Source organism: Esox lucius, chromosome 1, assembly GCF_011004845.1.
Source record: "Esox lucius isolate fEsoLuc1 chromosome 1, fEsoLuc1.pri, whole genome shotgun sequence".
Classification (NCBI taxonomy): domain Eukaryota; kingdom Metazoa; phylum Chordata; class Actinopteri; order Esociformes; family Esocidae; genus Esox; species Esox lucius.
Window position 1 is genome coordinate 26,266,830 of NC_047569.1, and position 19,582 is coordinate 26,286,411.

The 19,582-nt window shown below is 42.3% G+C and overlaps 1 protein-coding gene and 1 long non-coding RNA gene across 2 annotated transcripts in view; one reads left to right on the forward strand and one right to left on the reverse strand.

Annotated features, from left to right (window-relative positions):
* Positions 1-618: 618 nt before the first annotated feature.
* Positions 619-2,999, reverse strand: LOC105010529. The gene is made up of 3 exons (XR_828020.2): positions 2,928-2,999; positions 2,692-2,834; positions 619-828 (listed from the first exon to the last, which is right to left on the reverse strand). It is a non-coding gene; the product is annotated as an uncharacterized LOC105010529 (long non-coding RNA).
* Positions 3,000-3,661: 662 nt separating this feature from the next.
* frem2b (FRAS1 related extracellular matrix 2b) overlaps positions 3,662-19,582 on the forward strand; it is a 77,518-nt gene continuing 61,597 nt past the window's right edge. Inside the window, exons 1-4 of the mRNA XM_020049828.2 lie at positions 3,662-7,907; positions 8,083-8,332; positions 8,477-9,176; positions 10,471-10,560. Of these exons, the coding sequence (XP_019905387.2) occupies positions 3,832-7,907; positions 8,083-8,332; positions 8,477-9,176; positions 10,471-10,560 (5,116 nt within the window). The 5' untranslated portion in view covers positions 3,662-3,831. The remainder of the gene's footprint in view (positions 7,908-8,082; positions 8,333-8,476; positions 9,177-10,470; positions 10,561-19,582) is intronic.

A 19,582-nucleotide genomic window follows, 5' to 3' on the forward strand; every position in this document is an offset into this window, starting at 1 on the left:
CAGGGAAATTGGTTTATAAACATAGAAGGTTTGCCGTAATCTAGAAACACAGCGTCCAAAACTCATCTCCTACCAGTGGATCGAATGGCACTTCTTCAAATGAGACCCACAGTCCAGTGACAGCTCTTTCAGTGGTGTGTCAAACTCTCTCAGCTCATCTAAAGCTCCGGAGACATTCCAGAGGGGAAGGTACTTACATCAGTGTAAGTGTATGCTGTGCATTCCAAATCAGGATCAGAATCACTTTCATTCGCAAAGTACATTTAAATTTTTTTTATCCAGTATTATTCTTGGTGTAAAGGTGCTGTTAGTGGTAGACAACATATAGCAACCTAATACAAAAAACATTATGAACATTTGACATACAATAATATACAATAATATGCATGAATCAATCGTTGATGTACATGAACAGATTTACATTTAAATGCAAATTAATTATTTAAAAATCATACAATGTGATTTTCTGGACCTCTACATGCTTTGTAAGTAGGAAAACCTGCAAAATCGGCAGTGTTTCAAATACTTGTTCTCCCCACTGTATCTAGATGAGCAGAGTTTTCAGTGCAATATAATGCATCTCTGTAATTAACAGTAAAACTGTATGAAAGTGGCTTGATGTGGTTAGTATAGTCTTTTTAGTCGCTTGGACAGATGGCTGATTGCTGAAGGCTACAGCACAGACAGGTGTTCAGGTGGTGGACGTTTTGGTTCATCATTGATCTGTAATGCCCTCCGTCATCCAAAAACATTTAAAAACAGTGGCTGACCGCTGGGGTGGAGTCCAGCCATAGTCTAGCCTGCTTCATTGCCCTGGTCATGTAAAACCTGAATGGGGGGCAGATGAAATCTGATTACCCTTTCAGGAGCAGGCTGACCCAAACCAGATGGTGATGGAGGTGATGAGAATGGACCGGTCCAAGATCGATTGATCACTGTGATGTGGTTGTCCCTTCTGAGATTGTGGAACATAATGTCCCATAGGAATTTGAATATTTCAGCCAAACTAACAGCTGAGCTTAATGGTTGCCAATCTCTTATATAGTACGTTACTTTTACCTCACCACTTAATAAAGGAGACAAAATAACACAAGATATACGGGCTCAATCAAAAGATTTACCTAATTCCTACTGTTGACTAACTAAAGGTTATATCCCACGTACAATGCAGATATACTATAATGTAGCTGAATAATTAAGATGTGTGTCTATCTATAACCACCTGGTTCTTCCCAGCATCCACTGGGCTAATGAGCTCATTTAGATGAGCCAGTGGCATCAGTATTATACTTTCCTTTGTCTAATTGACTGTAGCCTCTTGAGCTGCCAGCTGAAGGGTGTAGAGATAGCGAGGGAGACAGAGAGAAAGACAGAGAAAGAGATCAGTGGTGTGGGAAGAGAGAGAGATTCTGACAGGGAAGAGTGGGACAGATGAGTGGATGGGAAAGGGAGATGAAGGGCATGGTGAGAGGTGGAGGCGTCCTGACCGTTCCATGTCAGCTGTCAACGCAGAATGCTCTGTTTGCTCTGTTTAAAAAACACCTGACAGCTAGAAAAGCTGGGTGATGAGATAGATGGACTGAGGGAAGGGAGGAGAGAGAGGCAGATTGAGGATATCACTGCATGTTCTTAGAACTCTCAAACTATGCAGAATTATATATGTACACACATATATATATATATGTACCCATATATATCAAACGGAACTATGTAATCTGTCTCTGTTCAAAAGTGAAGCATACTCTAGGATAAGATATTGATCAGGCTATTATCCATTTACATGGCTACTCAGTCATTGCTCTGCCAAATCCTATAGCCACTAAGGTTTCTTTGGGGTGAACTCTGGATCTGACCCTGTCTGACAAGATTCTAGAACCTGAATGCGTTCTAAATGTTTACATTCGCCCCAGAAACTGATAGGTTGGGCCTGCAAAGAATGGCAAAGAAGGGCATTTCAAAAACGTATCATCGGCTTTTGATACTCAGATTGGTTCGAGATTTAGTTCTATACCCCTCATCTCGTCAACAAAATGACCTAATGGAAGCAGTCACAGACTGAAATATGTAATTATAGAGCTGCAGAAAAAAATCTGTTTGCGTCCGTCCAAGATATTCATGCCTCTCTCACATTTATTACAGGCAGCTGCCTGCTCCACTCAGATCTGCTGTGGGCTCAACACAAAGCAATGCAAAGCTATGTGACTTGTCAGTCAACGACACATATCACATATCACAAGTTTTGGATGATTAACCCGGGCTAGACACACTGAGTTAGAATGTGAATGCCTAGCTTTTGTAAAATGTACAATGAGGGCTATATACAGTTTTGGTATTATAAATGAACATTAGTAGGAATTAATATACGGAATATAGTCAGCAATCAAACGCTTGGCCATAATTTTTTTGTTGTGTGATAGGAGAAGAACTACCAAATTTTAAGTATTTATTAATCTTAATTTTTTACAGAAAGGGTTACACATTTTGTGTGTCTAGAACACTACGTACCTGATTTCACTGATGAACATAACATCCATCCAGTGATTAATGTAATGAGGTGCAAAAGAAGGTGCACACTTTGTGTCAGAATAATCACGATGAAAAAAATCTCCCATGCAAATGATTGTTTTCTGATTAATATGCATTACACACAGTTTACCCGTATTTGTATACACAATTAATTTAAGTCCAAACCATAGCTGTAGTCCAGGGTCTTTGTGCTGCTTGCTGTTGTTGATGCTAAAATCCTCAGTGCCTTTGCTTAGAGGTGAGGATTTCTGTGGCAGGATCTTCTATGATGCTCAGGATTCTCTTTTAGAAGTTCTGAATAGACAGCTCTGAAAATGTAAGTTGGGCAGCTGAAACATGATAAAGTTCAGTGTATTTAAAGACCATTGATTGTATTTGTTGCGACCAGTTTTGCTACGTACCGTGTGTAAAAGGCGTTTTGCATGGCTAATGGGAACTTCAACTAAAGGATTTCGAGAATCAGTGGAAAACCCGTATTTACAACGCTTTCGTTTGAGCTCAGGTACAGACGCATGCGTCAGCAAGACGCACGTATACGCCCCGGCCCAGGACTAGAAAAGTACACTATATTACACCACAAGAGGGAGCTTGAACATATCGCCATAAACTATTGCTTCTTCTACAGGTATTGATTGTATAGCCTATACTGTCCAGTTGCACGCTAATGTTTCAATTATTAATCGATAGTCGAAATGTTTTTGTAAATGATCGTGATCACATTTTGATGGTTGTTTTTGTAATATAGCCTAGTTAAAGTAACCTATATTCATAATACACAATGGGCTGTGTGTTATAGATAGGACTAGGTTATTTATAAGACTAGTATGTTTTTAACATTTGTTTAACCTGCCGACTGAAACAAATAATTTAAAAAAATGTGTAAAGCCGTTCATTATAAACACAACTGCCCACATCACTTTTATTAAATACAATACTCCATGATTATATTTGCAGTAGAATTTCATGATTAATTCAACCTGCTTCTTGAAATCCACCTTATTCTCTTTTATTTTTTGACTGACTCATTTCCCATCCATTAAAAACTCACAAAACGCATTCCACTGTAATAGCCTATCCTCCAATCAGCGAATAGGAGGGCGTCCTTCTTTCGCTCGGGGCTCCAAGTGTATGAAGTTTATCTTCAACAGAAGAGCAGCTGATAGAAAGAATGCTGCACCACACCACGGATGGGTGTGAGATATTTATCAACAGTAATTTTATAATTTCATAACTTTAGCCATTACTTTGAAATTATTCAGTTTTTTATGTGAAAGTTGACCGCGTCTTCGCAGTGGCTCTCTCCAAATGGCTTTGATTATGCCCGGGCAGCTGCAGCGCCAAGGAATTGGGACTGGCGCTGTTTTTCTGTTCTCAGCTCTGCTTGCGGTGATTCTGACAGGTGACTCCGCCGGGCAGGTTTTCGACAGTTACGCGTTATCATATGCCTTGAGATCGGAACTATCAGAGGATGCTATATTGGTGGCCAACAATGGAATACGCGTGCCTTTCGGGAGAGCAGTATTCGTTGATCCTATCAATGATTTGGTGATCCAAGTCCAGCCGGGAGACAGATGCAGTATAACGGTTCTGGATAACGATCCGCTTTCCCAGAGACCAGGGCAGCTCTCTCCAAAAAAGTTTCCCTGTGAATTTGGTCCCAATGATGTAAAATATTCTCACTTCGGGTCCCGGAGCCCCCCGCGGGATAGGGTGAGGCTACAGCTCAGATATGACACTGAGACCGACACAATAATCATCCCGTTCATGATGGAAGTGGAGGTTATTTTCACACAGTTGGAAATGTTAACTAGAAACATGCCTTTGACCGTTGATAAATTACTTGGTACTAGTAACCCTATTGACAGGAAGATTCTAGAGTTCACCTATGATAGAAGTGAGCATCAGTGTAAAGTAACATCCCTCAACAATGCATTACCCAGGTATGGTAAACTTGTGGATGAGGGAAACCTTGGTAAAATGGTGGATTGTGATGAGTTTATTAAAATGAATATTCGTTACCAACACACTTTCACACATAAATCGCCCAATAGAGATTATATACCTATGATTGTGGAATTACAAGATAAAGAGGGTAATCTGCTAAAACAGGAGTTTTTCCAGATTTTGGTGCGTATAAAGGTGGGAGAGGAGAACACAGCTCCTAAACCCAGCTTTGTAGCAATGATGATGGTGGAAGTGGATCAGTTTGTGATGACAGCCATTACCTCTGACATGCTGGCTGCTGAGGACATTGAGTCTAACCCTGACGACCTTATCTTCAACATCACCTCCCCCCTATCCTTTGAGGAAGGGTACATAGTAAGCACAGATGACAGGAACCTGCCCATCACCTCGTTCTACCAAGGGGACCTTAAAGAACTTAAGATAGCCTACAAGCCTCCGTCTGTGGACTCCGATACAGAACGTATCTTTCAGATAGAATTTGAGGTGGTGGACACTGAGGGTGCGGTGTCTGACCCATTTGCCTTCATGATTGTAGTGAAGCCTATGAACACACTGGCTCCAGTAGTCACCAAGAATACGGGTCAGCTTCTCTACGAGGGACAGTCCAGACCATTGTCCAGCTCTCACAATCTGGAAGTCAGCGATGAGGATAACCTGGATGATGTCAGAATCACTGTGGTTGATGGGCTCCGGCACGGTCAACTGATGGTGCTTGGGATGCACCGAAAGTTCTTCACCCCGGCCGATCTGGACGGGGGAGTGGTTATATACCATCACGATGGCAGCGACACGTACAGCGACAACATCATCTTCCGGATGACAGATGGGAAGCATGAGGTGGAATTCCTTTTTCCCCTGATGATCGTTCCCACTGACGATGAGCCACCCATTATCAACGCCAACACAGGGTTAATACTCTTCAAAAACCAGATCATGCTCATCTCTCCGCTCGCACTTAGTGCTGCAGATATTGACTCGGAGGACTCCACTATCAAGTTCAGCATAGAGGCCCCGTTCTCATCTATAGGTGAGGTGGTGCTGAGGCAATCAGAGGCCCCAAAGGATCCATCCACTTGGAGGTTCAATGCTAATGACGAGTTGTACGAAATGGTGGTTACGGAGTGGCTGCAGCAGGATATCACAGACGGGAAGCTGTTCTACAGACACACCGGGCCTCACAGCACTGACACAGTCATGGACCAGTTTGTTTTCAGGGTCCAAGATGACAATGACCCTCCTAACCAATCAGAAAAGAGTGTGTTTATAATCAAGGTTATGACCCTTGACGACATCCCTCCTGAGCTGTATCCCGGCACCACCCTTCAGATGACTGTACATGAGTACCAGCTCACCTTCTTCCGTAAGAAGTTTCTGCGCTACACTGACCTGGACTCAGAGGACAGAGATTTGAAGTACACCATCACCCAGCCCCCTACAGACACTGACGAGAATAGCCCTGTGGTACTGGGTTCCATAGTGTTAACGGAGAGTCCGGACACTGTAGTTACTGAGTTCACTCAAGCTCAGATCAACCACCATAAGATATCATACAAACCGCCTGATCTGGAGCTGGGGATCACAGCTCACGTGTTGCAGTTTCAGTACACAGTGGAGGATACTTCAGGAAATACCGTTACTGGGACGTTTTCTATATTCCTGCAGCCTGTCGACAACAAGCCACCTCAGATCACAAACACTGGCTTTACTATATTTGAGCGGGGAACGCATACAATCAGCAGCGCTGAGCTGGACACTGTAGACTTAGACACGGACCGTAGTCAGATCTCCTTCACTCTCACCCAGCCTCCTCAACATGGCCGGGTACAGTACACGTTCACCGACCTGACCAAAGGGGACTCATTCAATCTGTTAGACATTGCTAATGACAGGATCTCTTATATCCACAATGGAGATGAGACTACCAGCGATTCCTTCCAGCTGGACATTAGTGACGGTGTCCATGTCGTGACCATTACCGTTCGGGTTACAGTGAAGCCCATCGACGATGAGACCCCGACCATCAGCCTCCCCGCCGGAACCATCGGCTCCTACATTGATGTCCTGGAGAACGGGGTCACAGAGATCACGACTAACGTCATCCAGGGGCGGGACGAGGACACGGATGACCTGAGACTAACGTTCATCCTGGACGACCCTCCGGTGTATGGGGAGATCCTGGTGAATGGTGTCCAATCAAGACTCTTCACCCAGGCTGATGTCATCAACGGCCTGGTGGTTTATGCCCACACCAGCGGAGAGATCAGCCTCACTCCTAAGTATGACTACTTCAATCTGACACTGACTGACATGTCTGATGAGTGGACGGTGGGGGGCAATAGGGTCACTGGGGTCAGGGTTCAGGTCACTATCCTCCCCATGGACAGCCAGGCTCCAGAGGTGTTTGTGGGCCCACAGTTCACTGTTACAGAGGGCGAGAAAAATGCTATTGAGATTCTTCACATTAGCGCTGATGATGTTGACACCCCTAATGACGACCTGCTTTGTACCATAATTGTCCAGCCCACGTCAGGCTATGTGGAGAACATCTCCCCAGCTCCAGGCTCAGAGAAGTCTAGGTCTGGGACGGCAATCAGTGCTTTCACCATTAAGGATATCAGGCAGAACCACATATACTATGTCCAAAGCATCCATAAGGGAGTGGAGCCGGTTGAGGACAGGTTCACTTTCAGATGCTCCGATGGAATCAACTTCTCAGAGAGACACTTCTTCCCCATCACTATCATTCCATCCAACGATGAGAAGCCAGCTATTTACATGAGGGAGTTTGTTGTCATGGAAGGGATGAACATTGTCATTGACACGCCCATCCTTAACGGCGCTGACCTAGATATCCCCTCTGACGAGCTAACATTCATCATTACCAAACAACCCAAGCACGGCTTCATCCTCAACCAGCTAACAACTGGCACGCTCCCAGTCACCAACTTCACCCTGGATCAGATCCGGGAAGCCTCCAGTATAGTGTATGAACACGATGACTCAGAGACCACAGAGGACAGCTTTAACCTAATCCTAATGGATGGGAAATACAGTGTGGAGAAGACCATCATCGTCATGATCATCCCCGTGGATGACGAGACACCCAGGATGACCATCAACGACGGCCTGGAGATAGAGATTGGAGACATTAAAGTGATTGATAATAGTGTTTTAAAAGCCACCGACCTGGACTCTGAAGATAGTACTCTGACGTACATTATCCGCTATGGGCCTGGACAGGGTTTGTTACAGAGAAGGACCCCTAACGGTTTGTTTGAGAACATTACTGTTGGGATGAACTTCACCCAGCACCAAGTGGACCAGGCTCTCATTTTCTATATCCACAATGGACAAGAGGGTATCCGGGACCTTATTAAATTTGATGTGACAGACGGCATCAACCCTCTAATCGATAGGTAGTTATTTTTCTTATATTTTAATAATTAATAACACTTATTCAGTAAGTTATTGAAACACTTGTTATTATTGTTGTTATCATAAATAACTTTTTGGGGGATGTAACATCGTCATGGTATGATATTCCTACAATTGTTTGTATCAATGATTGATTTGAATACTACAAATTGCCAGGTACTTCTACGTGACCGTGGGTGGTATCGACATGGTGTTCCCCGATGTGATCAGTAAGGGGGTCTCTCTGAAAGAAGGAGGCAGAGTAACACTGACCACAGACCTGCTCAGCACCAGCGACCTCAACAGTCCAGACGAACACTTGGTGTTCACCATCACCAGAGCCCCACAGAGAGGTCACTTAGAGTGTACCGACAGCCCTGGCATGCCCATCTCCTCCTTCAGCCAGCTGCAGCTAGCTGGGAGCAAGGTAATAGTATCAGATTATTTCTCGCTTTGTGTTATATCCACACAAAAAAAAAATTATACCGTATTTGGTATTTTTCTTTAAAACATTTGAAATTGTTTTTGTCTTTTTTCGTGTGCATGGAAAACCCACCGGTCCATAATGAAGGTGTACTACATCCACACGGCTGACGATGAAGTGAAGATGGACAGCTTTGAGTTTGAGGTCACGGATGGTTACAACCCGGTGTTCCGCACGTTCCGCGTGTCCATCACCGATGTGGACAACAAGAAACCGGTTCTAACGGTTCACGGCCTGGTGGTCAACGAGGGAGAGAACAAACTCATCACCCCCTTTGAACTCACTGCGGAGGACCGTGACACACCAGACCGACTCCTCAGATTCACCGTCACGCAGGTCCCTGTCCACGGCCGCCTCCTCTTCAACAACACCCGTCCCATGACCTCCTTCACCAAACAGGACCTGAATGAAAACCTCATCAGCTACCAACATGATGGCACCGAGTCCTCCGAGGACTCCTTCTCGTTCACCGTGACGGACGGGACGCACACGGACTTCTATGTGTTCCCCGACACGGTGTTTGAGACGCGGCGCCCCCAGATGATGAAGATCACCGTCCTGTCGGTGGATAACGGGGTTCCCCAGATCACGGTGAATAAAGGGGGCCCCACACTGACGGTGTTGGAGACGGGTCAACTGGGGTTCCTCATCACCTCTAAGACTCTTAAGGCAGAGGACAGGGATAGTCTTCAGCTGTCTGTCACTTTTAAGATCACTGTGGGACCACAGCATGGATACCTCATCAACCTGGGTACAGGCAACGCTTCCATCACCACATTCAGTCAAGGTAAGACGACGTCACTTTTAAAGTCCATAATATAGTTCAACAGAGTGACACGGGTAATCTCTTCTACCCAGAACAGGATCCTCTCCTTCCCTATACCTCAACTATTATTCTTTTACAGTGTTCGAGCTCTTGACCAAATACCAGCCAGTTTGACCTTAAATGAAAGGCAAGGGACCACAGTCACGAAGCAAAGAGGGAAAAACTAAATCTCTGTCTGAGAGGAAAAGTGGAAAAGAGAACTAGGGAACGAGTAAGAGAGAGAGTGGTATGGAGAGAAAATGACAGAGAATGAGGGTAGGCGATAGAAAGAGAAGAGAAAGACAGAGGAAGAATTATTTAAGCCACAGAAATAGATACAGTATAGAACAAACACACACCCCAGTCGGCGGTACAAATGAAAAGGTGAGGTTGGCAAACAGTCATTCTGTCAGAATGGAATGTAAGAACAAGGTGTCCGTCAATCTGTCTGGTACCTCCCAAATGGCACCTTCTTCCCTGAATAGTGCACTGCTTTTATTGGCTCTGGTAAAAAAAAATAGAGCACTATATATAACAGGGAATGGGATGCTGTTTCGATAGGACATAGTCACTTTGTCGACTATATTTACTGATCCCTATTTCTCCCCATTCTCCTTTCGCTGCTTCCTCAGTCTTTCAGACCTGTTAAATATTTCAGGCAGTTTCATCTCTGGTAAACAGACTAAATAACATCCCTAACTGGGTGGAGCTAGAGGCAGCTTCCCAAAACTGGCCGACTGCTTTGAAGAGAAATGTTTTGGCATTAGAGATAAAAGATAGCGGGGCCAGTAATAAACATCCCACCCTCATCACTAATATCCATCTCTTGGCTTATAAAGAGCAGAACCACCCCCTTCCTCGATGGCAGTTCACAGAACCCGCTGAAGCATAGTGTCGTTGGAGGATGTGGCTGTCACAAAGGATGTGATGTCGAGTAGTTCCTGCAGTCTGCCTTTTTACCATGCTGCCTGTCATTCAGCAGGTTAATTAGAGATTAACACCATACATTTAATGCCTCATTTCACATTCTACTTGACCAACACAACAGCTGATCAGTTCCATTCCTTTCCTGGTTACTAGAACCTAATATATTCTGTTCTAATTTATAAAACTCCCTTTATTAAAAAAAGTGTTTTTATATAAGACAACATGGATTAGATAACTGTCTACCGAGCTAATCCACACATCATATTATGTTAATTTACTACTTCTAATAATGCACTGCTTAAACAACAAAGTAGAGAAGTAAATAAACATTATTTTGTACTTTTTCTAGCTGAAATTGATGACATGAGGATTTGCTACGTGCTCAGAAATGGTGACAATGCAACAAGTGACCTCTTCCATTTCTCAATTGAGGACAATGGTAAGTTATTCTTTTCATTTTCTAATGATTGTTGCTAGTCTATATCTAATAACACCACAACTCTTTGAATAGTCAAGAGGTGTTTTTGTGTGTGTACAGAATTGTGGATTTTACAGCTGGGGTCTTATCTGTTCAGTGAAGGAGAATGTGAATGTGTTGGATGAGTGCTTTGGTGTGAATAGGGCCATAGATATAATGATATCCAAACGGAGCCCTTTAAACAACAGCAGCAGTATAATGTTCAAAACCAAGGTGAAGTCCATTCATTACACTTCTGCTTCAGAGAGAGGTTTCTGAAGTCCATTCATTACACTTTTGCTTCAGAGAGAGGTTTCTGATGGACATCTGTTTAAAATGTGTCAACAAACCTTTCGTGACTGACATTTTTTAAGGGAAGAAGGAATCTTTAGTTGCTCAAACCGCTTGTTGGGACATGACTCTATCACGTTTAACATGCGTTTCTATTGCACTGTGGTGTTTCTTTAAAGGGGATTTGCATGCAGGCTGTATATAAATGCGTGATAAACTGAAGATGATCAACACTTAAACCTGACCACTTATTTCTCATAGTGTTGCCTACTATAAAATGACTAATTATTTTTATTTTGATTATAGTAATTTAGCTGGTGCTCTTATCTAGAGTGACATTCTGGTTTGCTTACATTTTAAATGTATAGTTCTTTACACATTTATGTTATGGTTTAGGTGGGAGGAGAGGGGCTGAATGAGCCCTGTTGGATGATGTGATGATATGAGGGCCAGATTGTTCTAAAGATCAAAACCCAATAAATGTTCACAGGGAAGAGGGACTCCTACTGGCGCCTACTTTTGAAGGTAGTTAATAGGGCTATTGACTGCCCCATCATTGAAAGTAATAGTAGTAGTTTTACAGGTAATATGAACATGTGATGCATATTAGTGCCACAAAGTTACTGTTTCTATATGTTTCTATTTGTTGTATTTATTTTTATTAACTTTTTAGCAGATAGTTATTCTGTCAGTTTATCTTGACACGGATGTTTATCTGTATCTCTCAGCCAGCTTTAATGTACAGTCCTAAATTGGAGTATTCCTATAGCATCATAGCCCAATTCAACATTTGTTTACATGCTGGGGAATAGGGTTGTATTTGATATCCGGCCTAGTTTGTTGTCTTTAGGGTAAATGCTGTAGGTCATGTTTTGGAAACTGTGTAGTTTTGACCTGTTTGATGAGCTGCTGATGACAGACTATCAGCTGGGAGTAGACAGAATTAGAAATCAACAATTATTATTCCTGTGTTTTGACTTTGTCTATATATCTCTGTCTGACTGGCCTCTAGCTGGAAAAGACACAGAGAAGCTCTGTGATGTCTCTATTGCACCATTCTGATACAACCAGACCTCTAACAGACACTTCTACATTATTGTCCAATTCATTTTCTCCATGTATGGGATGGGCCACTTGAATTAATAGGAAAATACTCTCGCTTTGTGCCAGGACAGCAATGAGAGTGGGTGTGAGGCTTATTCATGGTTGAGTTTAGTGATTAGTTTAAATGGAGTGGCTGATAGTGTGTTCTTTCTTCTGCTCTTTCATGGGTTATAATGGTCTGGCAGTATACAAATGGATACTAAGACAAGGGCCTCTTTTTCCACATGCACCTCTCTGGGCCCAAAACGCCCCTACCATTATGCTCCACCTGTAGTTAATCTGGGGGAAACAAGCAACAGGTAAATACGATCCTAAATACAAAGGTTTGAACAGCTAAATATAGATACATTTACACAGGTTAGTACACAAGTGGTCACGTGATCATCCATCTAGCCTATTAAAACAGAGAGTTGTGAATTCCCCTGCCCACGTGCTGCACAGCTGAACCTCATTTTGATTGGGACTGATCTGTCTGAGACGGGGAGTTTTTAAAACAGGGTGTTTTTGGAGGAGCCTGCCGTTTCAACTGGATGATTATGTGACTGGAGTGCACCTGCTATACCCTGGTAAATAAATGGGTAAATACATCGGGTATAATGGGTAAATACCTTGTTAAATACATAGGTTTGAACAGGTAAAAATAAGTAAATACGCATTTCAAACACAGGTTTCGACAGGTAAATAGACAGTTAAAACAACTAAAAACAGTTAAATATAAATAAATCCACGAGTTAAAGCAGAGGTTTCAGCAGGTGAATACACAGTTATACAGCTCGTTTAGCAGGCACTCTTATCCAGAATTTGATCTTTCAGATCTTTCATCTAGCCGGCTGTGGGATTTGATCTAGTTAGATTCTCTAACAGCTATAGGCTACCTGCCGCCTGTACAGAGAAGAGGGTGCCATTTAGGATGAAGTCTATGACTGAATGGAGCTGTCTTATCCAACTATGGGATGTTGGGGAAGCCCATTCAGAGTCATGTCGCTGCAGAGTTCAGTTCAGTCGTTACCCATATTATTCACTCTATTGGCTCATTTGTCATGGATCTGCCTCATTTTCTCTCCTCCGTCTCCCTCTCTCCATGTCTTTGAATGTCTCTTCCCCTCTCTCTCTCCCTCTATGGCTTTCTCTCTCTCTTCCCCTCTCTCTCTCCCTCTATGACTTTCTCTCTCTCTCCCCGTCTCTCTCTCCCTCTGGCATTCTGTCTCTTTCCCCCCTCTCTCACGTTTTCTTTCTCCGTCATTCTCCCTCTCTTCCTGTTTTATCTTACTTTTACTTTTCCTGTCGTTGTCAATCACTCTCTCCGTTTCATTTGCTCTTTCCATTCCTCCCCTTATATAGCATGAAAGTGCTTCTCTATACCTTCTACATACTACAGGTGTTTCTCAGTCAGCACCCTTTCTACCTATCAGACTCATCCATTATCAGACTCATCCATTCAATGATGGATGTTTCGCCAGTCATTTAGTGGTCAGACATTAACCCCCGGAATAGGGTACCTTGTCAATGATTTTTCGCCTCTGCTGCTTATCTTTCATGAGTTGTTTTATTAATGGTTGGTTAACGTGATGGTGGCTGTGTGTGTGTGTGTGTGGTCACCAGAATAGCTGGCACGGGGCTAGACCATCTTTCTCCTTAAGCTTTCTCTACTTCCCTACCTTTGATTTCTACCTCCATCTGTGTTCGTTGGACCTTCTCGCTCAACAACCAACTTTTTTCAAAATTGAGTGTTTTGCAGCCAACTTAAACTTCCTCATTCCGCAGTGGCTGGGCCAGTACTGGCAAGCGTTGGGTTAATAAAACAAAACATGAACCGGATTTAACTGTAACGAAAAATATTATGCTGTCACCCGCAGTCACATGCCCAAGTTTTATTCTTTGGTTTCATCAATGAATGGATGAGTAAAAGGCAGAGATGACCTGAATCGGTGTGTTTTGTGATATAGAAGGTCCTGGCTTCACCTGACTGTTGGATGGATGCCCAGGTATGGATGGATGCCCAGGTATGGATGGATTCACAGGTATGGATGGATACCCAGGTATGAATGAATGCCCAGGTATGGATACCCCGGTATGGATGGATGCCCAGGTATGGATGGATGCCCAGGTATGGATGGATTCACAGGTATGGATGGATACCCAGGTATGGATGGATGCCCAGGTATGGATACCCAGGAATGGATGGATGCCCAGGTATGGATGGATGCCCAGGTATGGATGGATTCACAGGTATGGATGGATGCCCAGGTAGGCATGTCTCCCTGCACGTGTGTGCACAAGAATAAATGTGTGTGTGTGTGTGCATGTGTTTATCTACTTTCATGTTTGTACTTTTAAAGCTGCTAATAACCTTTGACCTGGTTAGATTTCAGTCACTCAGTCACAGGTTTGGTCCCTGCTGAGTGATTGATGTTGTGCTGAAATGGTGGGGAACACCCAACCTGCAGTTGAGATGATTGGGTCTTAAGATGAATGTGTTTGTTTAAGAAATGTACAATTGGGAATAGACTTAGAATGGGGTTACTTTTAGGTTTAGGCACAATACTGTAGATTAGGGTTAGGCATTAGGACCAGGTTAAACCTGTGTGATTGTGTAACTTACAGTGTGGATCTTTTATTGGTGGTCTTAACCCGATTGTGAAGACCAAACCTCAGAGGTTGACAAACACATCCTTATACATAAGAATTGGAACAATAAAAATAATATGAGTTCAATAATTCATCATACAAAATCATTTTGATTTGTACTATAAAATAAAGGTCTTGTTTATGCGGTGGAAGAGTTATACCTATAGCAACTAGCAGAGATCACAATCCTAGATGCTTGGGGATGCAACCATTTTATTTTTGTCCCCATTATAAAGTTAGGTCAGAAACACACATGCACACACAAACAGAAAGAGACACCCAGCAATAGCTAACTACTTTAATTGCTTAGGGAAGTGTCGGAACAGATTTTAGAACAAGACAGATGGGGTGTAGAGGGGAGGACGAGAGAGGTCAGAGCACCTGTCATATTTAAGCTAGTTAATTGTTGGATTTTGAAGCTCCTCCACTCCTTGGTCTGTTGGGTCATTCAGGTGGGTTTACCTGAGCACACAAACACAGGTCCTGGCAACATCTCTCATTCCCAGACAGGAGAGTGTTTGTGAAACTGAGCTGAGCTGACAGATACCCTATCTGTCCCAGACGCACAGGCTGCCATGACTTTTGTTTCATTCCAATACTTTGCTTGTTTGTTTCTTTGTTTCTTTCTTCCCTGTCTCACCCTGCCTATCCATGTCTTCAGATAATACTTTGCCTCACACCCCCCATTTCCTCCCTCTCCCCTCTCTCTCTCTCTCCCTATGTCTTCAGGGCAAACTTCCTCTCCCCCTCTTCAAAACATTCTATCTCTGTCATCTCACATTTTCACAAGTTTTAAAGGTGAGCTGTGAGAGCACAGTGGAGCAGCAAGTTTGTTAAAAGTGGTACTGTGGGCTTTGGGTCTTCTATTGCGGGGTTTCTGAGCAGATATTGTTTTCTAGGCTGGAACATGTATTTTCGCACCCAGGCAGACAGGCACACACCCAGTACCTGTCTCTTCTATCCTGTAACCAGCACACACCATTAGCAACAGGTACTACATCCATCAAGCCCTTTTAGTTGTCATTGGTTCTGCTTTGTAAAACCAGATACAATGACCATGTGAAGTACATCCCTATGTTATCTCTGCCCATGTCCTAAATGTCACCCTATTCCATCCATATTATTCACCTTCTGGCAAGTATGTCACTAGAGGGAAAATACTGCAATTTGGGACCCTGTCCTTGAAAGCAATTTTTGAAGTGACACTGACAAATGAATCATTCCACTTAATTCCAACACAGCCCAATGAAACCTGAACAGCGCTGTGTTTTCAGATGGGCGTGGTCTAAACCTTGCTAGGGTATTGGAATTTTTCCTGGTTCTGGCTGTGTCTGATAGGGTGCTGTGATGCAGAGAATGGGGAACAAGTAGTCACATGTCAACCAGAGTTCAGGTGTGGAACTGGGGACATAATAGGACTGTGTCCATTGGATGAGGCTATGATTGGAAAATGTGTGTGTGTGTGTGTGTGTGCATGTGCGTAGGTGGGTGTGAGAGATTATTACACTGCTATGAGCATCACCGCTTCACCGTAAACATAATGACAAAGTAAGACATGTTCAACATGTTTTAAGAGGTTCCGGGATCCTTTTCTTCGAAGTAAAGATGCCGGTATCTCCTTACACCCCACCTGTACTGCTGTCTTTCTCTCTTAAACTGTGTGGTTAGTGATCCCGAGGTCTGAGATGAGGCTAAACATCTGGAGATTGATTACAGTGTGTGTGTGTGTGTGTGTGTGTGTGTGTGTGGGGGGGGGGGGGGGGTGCCTCTGTGCGCCTGTTGATTACAGAGGGAATGTCAAAGTAACAGCTGCTCTGCTCCAGAACATGTGGATCTATTCAACACAAGAGCTAGTCATTTAAAGATGCCCCTGCCTTTATATCCATGCAGGAATGTCATTCTTTGCCTCTACTTTCATCTCCCCAACTTTCACTGTTGAAGACACAGCTTAAGCTTTTTACCTTAGTAGGTACGTTCGTGTTTATATTGATATTAATGATAAAGTCAATCAGCATGTTATCCATAGCCCACCAGACAACAATATGCTTCATAACATGTCGGCATGCATTTCTACTCTGCTGTCCAGCCTGATATGTAATTTTATTATCAGCATGTCTCCTCAGTTACTGTGGGTTTCAAGACATTAGGCATTCTGGGAAGAACACATTTTTAATATTTCACTTGTATCAATACGTCACAGTTTTCTTTTGCCTGAATCATTCGTTTTTACCTTATTAGTGAGGATTATGTTGAAAAGTTACGTAAAAAACGGTGTTTATATATTCCAAATGCATGTTGCATATTCCTGTTGTTTTATATTTTGTACTTATAGCTTTGTAAAAAAACTTAATAAGTATGCTGAAATAAGTTGTCATATACATTTCCAGTCAAATATTTTAGAACATGTTTATCAAAAACAGAAAAATAGAATATAGTATTTATAACAAATGGCCTTTTTCTGGGACCATGGTTAGCATTGTACAGCTGTTCTGCTGCAATTAGCAAAGGAAGACAGACAGACCATTTTAATCCTTAAAAATAGGTATTTTCTTTAGAGAAATTGCAAAGAAAGCCAAGTTGTCAGTGAGTACAGTTCCCTACATCATCAAATGGAACTTGGAAACTGAAGGAATCTCTGTCAAGAAGAGGTTTGGCAGACCCAAAGCCACAGCAGAATCAGAAGACAAGTTTCTGAGTTAACAACTTGCATGATTAGCGGCTCACATGACAACAGCTTCGGGAACATATTAACACTGGTCGAAGTAAGCAAGTGTCGGTTTCAACTGTGAATAGAAGACTTCGAGCTGTAGGTTTGTCAGGTCGAGTGGCAGTAAGAAAGCCACAGCTAAGATTGCTTAATAAGAAGAAGCGGCTGGCCTGGTGCATGAAGCACTGCCAGTGGACATACTGAAGACTGTAAGAAAGTCTTATGGACCAATCAATCAAAATTTGTAATCTTCGGTTCATCACGCATTGTTTTTGTACACCGTCAAGTAGACGAAAGGATGGTTCCTCAGACATGGAGGAGGAAGCGTTATGGTCTGGGGCTCTTTCCTGGATACAGAGTTGGCGGTTTTGTTTTCCATTATAGAAAGTATGCAACAAAATTTTCAGTAGATAACAAAAAAATTCCATTATTTATTTTTTGTCTCCAATTGTTTATTTATTCTATGCATTCATTTTAGTGTACATTAAGATGTCTTTGTTCAGTCAGGTTCCCTTAAACTGGAAAAATCGAGGTGTTCTAAAACTTTTGACCCATAGTGTTCATGAAATTAATATCAGCACTGTGTTCTTTGTTCAGTCAGGTTCCCTTATATTTACTGTTTTTTTCAGTCATAGTAGATACTTTGAATGGAACAAGTTCATTACCACAGGAGTATTTGTTTTTGAAAAACAGTCTTTTCTCTTTGCTTTTACACACAATGTCAATGCTAAGCACATTTTTGCAAAACAGTAAACACAACTCTACAAAAAGCACAAAACTGAATTGAGTAAATCAAACATTATTTGGTCACCGCTGATACAAACTACTCCCTTGAATGTGAAGCTCTTCTGCACGTATACAAAATGTCTTTGTACAATTGTTCAATCAGCAATCAGTCCTTATTCATGCATGAAAGAGGTCATCTATGAGTTACTATTTGCAAGAATGCACCAAGAGAGGGGAAGAAAAGAGGGGTTCAGATGTGTGGGGGTGGTGTAGCTCGCAATGAAATTCAAAGAACTCAAATATATTGTATGTGTGAAATACATTTTAGAAATTGCTTTGTTCTGTAGTGATTTGTTGTCTTGGTGTATTTTAGTTGTATTCTCTATGCAGCATTTGCAAAGGATGGTGCATAATATAATTGTAGTTTAAAAAGGGCACTTTACATATAAAAGAGTGTTAACAATGGTAGGATATATTGATCAATATAATAATGAAATTTTCCTGAGATTGGTTTTGAGTACTTGATTTTGTGTCATGTAATTAATGTTTAAAGTATGTATTTTGCAAATGAAGCAATTATTTCAATTTAGACCTGTCTGTTAATGGTGACATTATTTATAGTACTTAAAAATGTCAATAGATGAGAACCAGCAGTAATTATTTATCAACTCATCTCCTTGTGTCACAATGTCTAAGGACAAAACAAAAAAGGAAAAGCCAAATTTTTGGACAGGATGTACTAAAAAATACATCCAGGCCTTTGTGTTTAAAATAATTGGCCTTTGTGTTTGAAAATGACTGTGTTTTACAGTAATTTCTGCTATGAAAATCAATGTTGAAGTCAATTGTACCGAACCAAAAATACTAAGTAAAAACAAATCATTTGTTCTATTTGTGAATACTGTAAACCTTTTTTAACGTAAAACGTTTGAAGCAGAACATTTTTCTAGTTCCTCTAAATTGTATGAGGTAAAAATAAAATTGCTAGTGTAGTGTGTGAAGACTAGAGCATCCGTTGTGCTTGTACAGCAGTCTGAACAGTTCACCTTCCAACTCACAGCGAGTTAGGTGTCTATACTCTCTTTTCTATGCTTCCCTTCTGTACTCTGCTCATCCTACATCTAGAACATAAACACTATTTCCTTAACACTCCACTCTTCTTACATTTGGAACATAAAGACGGTTTCCTGAACACTCATGCCTCTCTGCAAGTTTCTTTCTCTAGCTGCAGTCATCTAGTCAAGCTCGCTGTGTTCTGTTCCTCCACAGTTTTTCTAAATCCCAGGTCTACTCTCCACCATTAGAACATCAAACACCTCACTACACAGGTGGGAGGGATTGGGGTACACTCCTAGTGTAGAGTGCTGTGTGCCTTTCAGAGCTGACTGTCCCTAAAGCACTTTGCTGTGATAACTGTTGATCTGTTTTAGGGCACAGGCTGCCTGTTTTCTCAGTTTTTATCTCGTTCTGTCCTGTTTTCTATTCTCTCGCACTTTCTCTTTATTTCTCTGGCCAAAACCCCACCATCTACTGGGTCTTCTTGTCCAG